Source organism: Macrosteles quadrilineatus, unplaced genomic scaffold (genome assembly GCF_028750875.1).
Source record: "Macrosteles quadrilineatus isolate MER2022 unplaced genomic scaffold, UCM_ALF_1.0 Scaffold_1__1_contigs__length_201487025, whole genome shotgun sequence".
NCBI lineage: Eukaryota > Metazoa > Arthropoda > Insecta > Hemiptera > Cicadellidae > Macrosteles > Macrosteles quadrilineatus.
Window position 1 is genome coordinate 87,000,504 of NW_026542594.1, and position 6,849 is coordinate 87,007,352.

A 6,849-nucleotide genomic window follows, 5' to 3' on the forward strand; every position below is an offset into this window, starting at 1 on the left:
GAGGTTCAGCCAATGTTCCGCCAGTCCGTGCTGCACAGGCCAGTTCGACACTTGATACAATGACCAGATATAGTAAGTAACACAGTTCCTTATATCGGCCAGGGTACTGGAAGATTGCATTTCGAGGTTCAGCCAATGTTCCGCCAGTCCGTGCTGCACAGGCCAGTTCGACACTTGATACAATGACCAGATATAGTAAGTAACACAGTTCCTTATATCATTCAGAGTACTGGAAGATTGCATTTCGAGGTTCAGCAAATGTTCCGCCAGTCCGTGCTGCACAGGCCAGTTCGACACTTGATACAATATAGTAAGTAACACAGTTCCTTATATCGGCCAGGGTACTGGAAGATTGCATTTCGAGGTTCAGCCAATGTTCCGCCAGTCCGTGCTGCACAGGCCAGTTCGACACTTGATACAATGACCAGATATAGTAAGTAACACAGTTCCTTATATCATTCAGAGTACTGGAAGATTGCATTTCGAGGTTCAGCAAATGTTCCGCCAGTCCGTGCTGCACAGGCCAGTTCGACACTTGATACAATATAGTAAGTAACACAGTTCCTTATATCAGCCTGGGTACTGGAAGATTGCATTTCGAGGTTCAGCCAATGTTCTGCCAGTCCGTGCTGCACAGGCCAGTTCGACACTTGATACAATGACCAGATATAGTAAGTAACACAGCTCCTTATATCGGCCAGAGTACTGGAAGATTGCATTTCGAGGTTCAGCCAATGTTCTGCCAGTCCGTGCTGCACAGGCCAGTTCGACACTTGATACAATATAGTAAGTAACACAGTTCCTTATATCAGCCTGGGTACTGGAGGATTGCATTTCGAGGTTCAGCAAATGTTCCGCCAGTCCGTGCTGCACAGGCCAGTTCGACACTTGATACAATATAGTAAGTAACACAGCTCCTTATATCAGCCTGGGTACTGGAGGATTGCATTTCGAGGTTCAGCCAATGTTCCGCCAGTCCGTGCTGCACAGGCCAGTTCGACACTTGATACAATGACCAGATATAGTAAGTAACACAGTTCCTTATATCGGCCAGGGTACTGGAAGATTGCATTTCGAGGTTCAGCCAATGTTCCGCCAGTCCGTGCTGCACAGGTCAGTTTGCATGACAAAGGCCCGATGTCCTATAAGTCAACCAGTAAATCAATAAAAACTGCACACATTATGGAAGGGTCGTGTTCAGGCATAATGGCAAGCCGTTCCCACAGGTCGCGGCCGCCACCAAGCACCTACCACCTACTGTACCTCTACAATCAGAGGTAGGCCTATACATCGTAACATCAGGAATACTAATATATCTGCACAAACGACCTTTTTAACTCGAGAGGCCAAAATTGTAACTGGGGGTTGCTAACTTATCCATACAACGCTAATGGAAACGTCCCACTTTGATATAGTACTGAAGCTAGTAGGAAAGCTAAAAGGTGACTAATGAAGAGAGGGGCGCATAATTCAGGTTAACCGTTTGTGGTTGTAGGACAGAGGGTCCCCAGACAATCCACACAAGGGGCCGTCGTAAAACGTTTGAGCGAAGGCGGTCAGAGGGTCCCTGGTCTACCCCTCAGCAGCTTTGGGACCCTTTGACCGCGCTTGCCAAGAGAGAACGTCCAGGTCACTAAAATATTCCATTTGTGGGTTTAGGCATACCTCTTTTGAAAAAAAAACCTTAACTAGTTAGTGACATCACAATCTTCGTATTGCATGTATTACAATACGGAGTAATCAGCCGTACTCTGCACACAGTTACTAAACAAGCCGATCGAGTAAGCAGTGAGGATAGACAACACACAATTTCTCATGACGTATGTTATCTGTAACAGCGCCACCACGCAAAGGGTTGGGTGAAATATTCACAAGAGCATAAAGGAACTGAATAGACTAATATATTACTTATGAAACCAGTAATCCTTCGTGTTATTCCATATCATGCACAAGTTGTGTTATATTTTTTTAGTATATTCCCCGAAGTGTAGTTGTGAGTTATTTTACATTTATTTCGTCTCAAAGCACTGTTGGTCTTTTTTTATGTATGCACCCCTGAAAGTTAAATGCTACTGGTTCAAATGCTTATTTAATTTGCTGTACCGAGGACTGAGCCATAGTTAGGTTTAGTTTATTTCGATTGTAAAAACATTGTAAAGGAAACTCACGCTTTATTTATAACTAATTTTGGCTATTATTATTTAGGTTTCAGTGGAATTCCAATTTATTATTATGGAACTTTTAACCTGGCAATCCACAACAAATTTATTTATCCACAACACAAAATTTATTTTACAGTCGATTTTAAAAATCCTTCGTTTATAATAGCCTATACTTACATGAACATGGTTTTGGCAGTTTGTTTAAATTTAAAAACCTAATTGAAAATTTTTAGAGTGTTATAATATTCAATGGTATATCTTATAGTTTATAGCACAAAGCGACGTAGGCTGGAATGTTTGTGTGCGTCTAGACTGTGTTGTATAGTTGTTGTAAGCCAGCTGTTCGCTGTTGACCCCACACGTATACAATATGCTATCAGAATGTTTACGCTGAGAGAAGGCGGCCTTTGTTATTGTGTAGTAACGTGGTAAGTAGTGTATTAATCCATGTACTATACAGGGTGAGTCTTATAAGCTGTCCTACACAGATTGCAGATAAATGGCTTGACATACAAATATGAAACAAAACTTTTCCCCCAAAGAACAACGTAAAATATTTTAAACATTTTTTTAAATACAGGGTGTTCAAGAAACTGCGGGTCATGGGTTCGAATCTCAGAGTTTTCAAATGTAAACATATGTTATGTTATGCACCAAGCTCTAGACTAGTCAAACAATTTAGTGGTATATTAATACGTTTCAAAATGGCGGCCATGTGTATGGAAAATATTGATAATAACAGAATACCCTGTATCTTGGAAAACGCTAAATTTATTTTCGTTTTGTTTCAAAATTCCTCGTGAGTTCAGCATTAATTTTATATGCAACGTGTCAACATTTTTAAAAAATAAATATTTTTTCAATGAATTATTTTTTTAAATGTTGATATCCAAGTAAATAAAAAATATAAATAGCAACATATGTCAAATGGCGTATCATTTTGAAGATCTTGCAAAAACAAACATCTTTTTAATTAAAACCCACCGTCTATCTTTGGTAGCTTTCTAGTAATTAACCAAAAACTCCAATTGCCCATACAAAACCCATGTTAAACGTGCATTACTGTATTTAATAGTGTATCTGCATCCACTGATCTCAAGTACTGCACGTTTGACATGGTTTTTATATGGGCAATTGGCGTTTTTTGTTAACTACGAGAAAGCTACCAAAGATAGACGGTGAGTTTAAAATTAAACGTTGTTTGCTTTTGCAAGAACTTCAAAATAATACGCCATTTGACATATTTTTTTATTTAAAAAAATGTATTAACAAAGCTACCAAAATTAAAAAATATAAAACCGTTGAAAAAAAATTAAATTTTTTACATGTCGCATGGGTATAAAGCTAAAGCTGAACTCACGAGGATTAAGGATTTTCAAACAGAACGAAAATAGGTTTAGAGGTTTCCAAGATACAGAGTATTCTGTAAATATAAATATTTTCCTTACAAATGACCACCATTTTGAAACGGATAAAGATGAATTAGTTCTTTTTTCACTAAATTGTTTGCTAGTCTAGAGCTTTAAAATGGTGCTTAACGTGACATCATGTTTACATTGGAAAACTCTGAGATTTGAACCCACGACCCTCAGTTTCTCAAATACTCTGTATTTTAAAAATTGTAAAAAATATTTTTACGTTGTTCCCTGGGTATAAATTAGAGGGGAAAAGTTTTCTTTCATCTCCGTATGTCAAGCCATTTGTCTGTAATCTGTTTAGGACAGCTTAGAAGACTCACCCTGTGTAACGTACATTCTTTCTAAACAAAATACATACAATAAAAATGTTTCCAAACAGTAATAAATACCATTTTAATATATTTTCAGTTATTATTTCTTGGTCAAAGAAGAATGAAAAGACTACAGTATTGCTTAGGTTCTAAATTGTTGCAGAAACACTGTGGAACGCGAAAAAAGTGAGTTGAAACGTTGTACCACAGTGTTGCTGAGGTGCTGGGTTGTTGCAGAAACACTGTGATGGCGTGAGGACCGTGAACTGTGTGAGGTGAAACGTTGTACCACAGTGTTGCTGAGTTGCTGGGTTGTTGCAGAAACACTGTGATGGCGTGAGGACCGTGAACTGAGTGAGATGAAACGTTGTACCACAGTGTTGCTGAGGTGCTGGGTTGTTGCAGAAACACTGTGATGGCGTGAGGACCGTGAACTGAGTGAGATGAAACGTTGTACCACAGTGTTGCTGAGTTGCTGGGTTGTTGCAGAAACACTCTGATGGCGTGAGGACCGTGAACTGAGTGAGATGAAACGTTGTACCACAGTGTTGCTGAGGTGCTGAGTTGTTGCAGAAACACTGTGATGGCGTGAGGACCGCAAACTGTGTGAGGTGAAACGTTGTACCACAGTGTTGCTGAGGTGCTGGGTTGTTGCAGAAACACTCTGATGGCGTGAGGACCGTGAACTGAGTGAGATGAAACGTTGTACCACAGTGTTGCTGAGTTGCTGGGTTGTTGCAGAAACACTGTGATGGCGTGAGGACCGTGAACTGAGTGAGGTGAAACGTTGTACCACAGTGTTGCTGAGGTGCTGAGTTGTTGCAGAAACACTGTGATGGCGTGAGGACCGCAAACTGTGTGAGGTGAAACGTTGTACCACAGTGTTGCTGAGGTGCTGGGTTGTTGCAGAAACACTGTGATGGCGTGAGGACCGCAAACTGTGTGAGGTGAAACGTTGTACCACAGTGTTGCTGAGGTGCTGGGTTGTTGCAGAAACACTGTGATGGCGTGAGGACCGCGAACTGAGTGAGGTGAAACGTTGTACCACAGTGTTGCTGAGTTGCTGGGTTGTTGCAGAAACACTGTTATGGCGTGAGGACCGCGAACTGAGTGAGGTGAAACGTTGTACCACAGTGTTGCTGAGGTGCTGGGTTGTTGCAGAAACACTGTGATGGCGTGAGGACCGCAAACTGTGTGAGGTGAAACGTTGTACCACAGTGTTGCTGAGGTGCTGGGTTGTTGCAGAAACACTGTGATGGCGTGAGGACCGCGAACTGAGTGAGGTGAAACGTTGTACCACAGTGTTGCTGAGGTGCTGGGTTGTTGCAGAAACACTGTGATGGCGTGAGGACCGCGAACTGAGTGAGGTGAAACGTTGTACCACAGTGTTGCTGAGTTGCTGGGTTGTTGCAGAAACACTGTGATGGCGTGAGGACCGCGAACTGAGTGAGGTGAAACGTTGTACCACAGTGTTGCTGAGGTGCTGGGTTGTTGCAGAAACACTGTGATGGCGTGAGGACCGCAAACTGTGTGAGGTGAAACGTTGTACCACAGTGTTGCTGAGGTGCTGGGTTGTTGCAGAAACACTGTGATGGCGTGAGGACCGCGAACTGAGTGAGGTGAAACGTTGTACCACAGTGTTGCTGAGTTGCTGGGTTGTTGCAGAAACACTGTTATGGCGTGAGGACCGCGAACTGAGTGAGGTGAAACGTTGTACCACAGTGTTGCTGAGGTGCTGGGTTGTTGCAGAAACACTGTGATGGCGTGAGGACCGCGAACTGAGTGAGGTGAAACGTTGTACCACAGTGTTGCTGAGTTGCTGGGTTGTTGCAGAAACACTGTGATGGCGTGAGGACCGTGAACTGAGTGAGATGAAACGTTATACCACAGTGTTGCTGAGTTGCTGGGTTGTTGCAGAAACACTGTGATGGCGTGAGGACCGCGAACTGAGTGAGGTGAAACGTTGTACCACAGTGTTGCTGAGGTGCTGGGTTGTTGCAGAAACACTGTGATGGCGTGAGGACCGCAAACTGTGTGAGGTGAAACGTTGTACCACAGTGTTGCTGAGGTGCTGGGTTGTTGCAGAAACACTGTGATGGCGTGAGGACCGCGAACTGAGTGAGGTGAAACGTTGTACCACAGTGTTGCTGAGTTGCTGGGTTGTTGCAGAAACACTGTTATGGCGTGAGGACCGCGAACTGAGTGAGGTGAAACGTTGTACCACAGTGTTGCTGAGGTGCTGGGTTGTTGCAGAAACACTGTGATGGCGTGAGGACCGCGAACTGAGTGAGGTGAAACGTTGTACCACAGTGTTGCTGAGTTGCTGGGTTGTTGCAGAAACACTGTGATGGCGTGAGGACCGCGAACTGTGTGAGATGAAACGTTGTACCACAGTGTTGCTGAGGTGCTGGGTTGTTGCAGAAACACTGTGATGGCGTGAGGACCGTGAACTGAGTGAGATGAAACGTTGTACCACAGTGTTGCTGAGTTGCTGGGTTGTTGCAGAAACACTCTGATGGCGTGAGGACCGCGAACTGAGTGAGGTGAAACGTTGTACCACAGTGTTGCTGAGTTGCTGGGTTGTTGCAGAAACACTGTGATGGCGTGAGGACCGCGAACTGTGTGAGGTGAAACGTTGTACCACAGTGTTGCTGAGTTGCTGGGTTGTTGCAGAAACACTGTGATGCCGTGAGGACCGCGAACTGTGTGAGGTCCTGTATTAGCATATAGAGACATCAGATAGCGCGTCCGTCGCCACCACCTCGCCGATGCTTGATCATCGTCAGTGCAGTCTTATTTACTTTCATTCTTAATTTGGTTTAGCTATAATTACTGTACAAAGCCCCCTATATTATAACACCATCTACTTATTTCAGCTTGAAACACAGAAGTTGGTTCATCGTCGTATCTAAAATGTAGGCCTACCAGCCAATCAAAATTACTTTTATTTCTTTAAGA

At 43.3% G+C, this 6,849-nt stretch overlaps 1 protein-coding gene across 1 annotated transcript; it reads right to left on the bottom strand.

Annotated features, from left to right (window-relative positions):
• Nucleotides 1-4,002: 4,002 nt before the first annotated feature.
• On the bottom strand, nucleotides 4,003-6,627 carry LOC128998635 (uncharacterized). Its single transcript, XM_054424861.1, has one exon. The coding sequence runs from the start codon at nucleotides 6,625-6,627 to the stop codon at nucleotides 4,003-4,005; it is 2,625 nt and encodes an 874-aa protein (XP_054280836.1).
• Nucleotides 6,628-6,849: the final 222 nt, after the last annotated feature.

Bases quoted from the DNA above. Each gene is read 5' to 3' on its own strand.
- LOC128998635 (XM_054424861.1), bottom strand. From the start codon at position 6,627: ATGTCTCTATATGCTAATACAGGACCTCACACAGTTCGCGGTCCTCAC.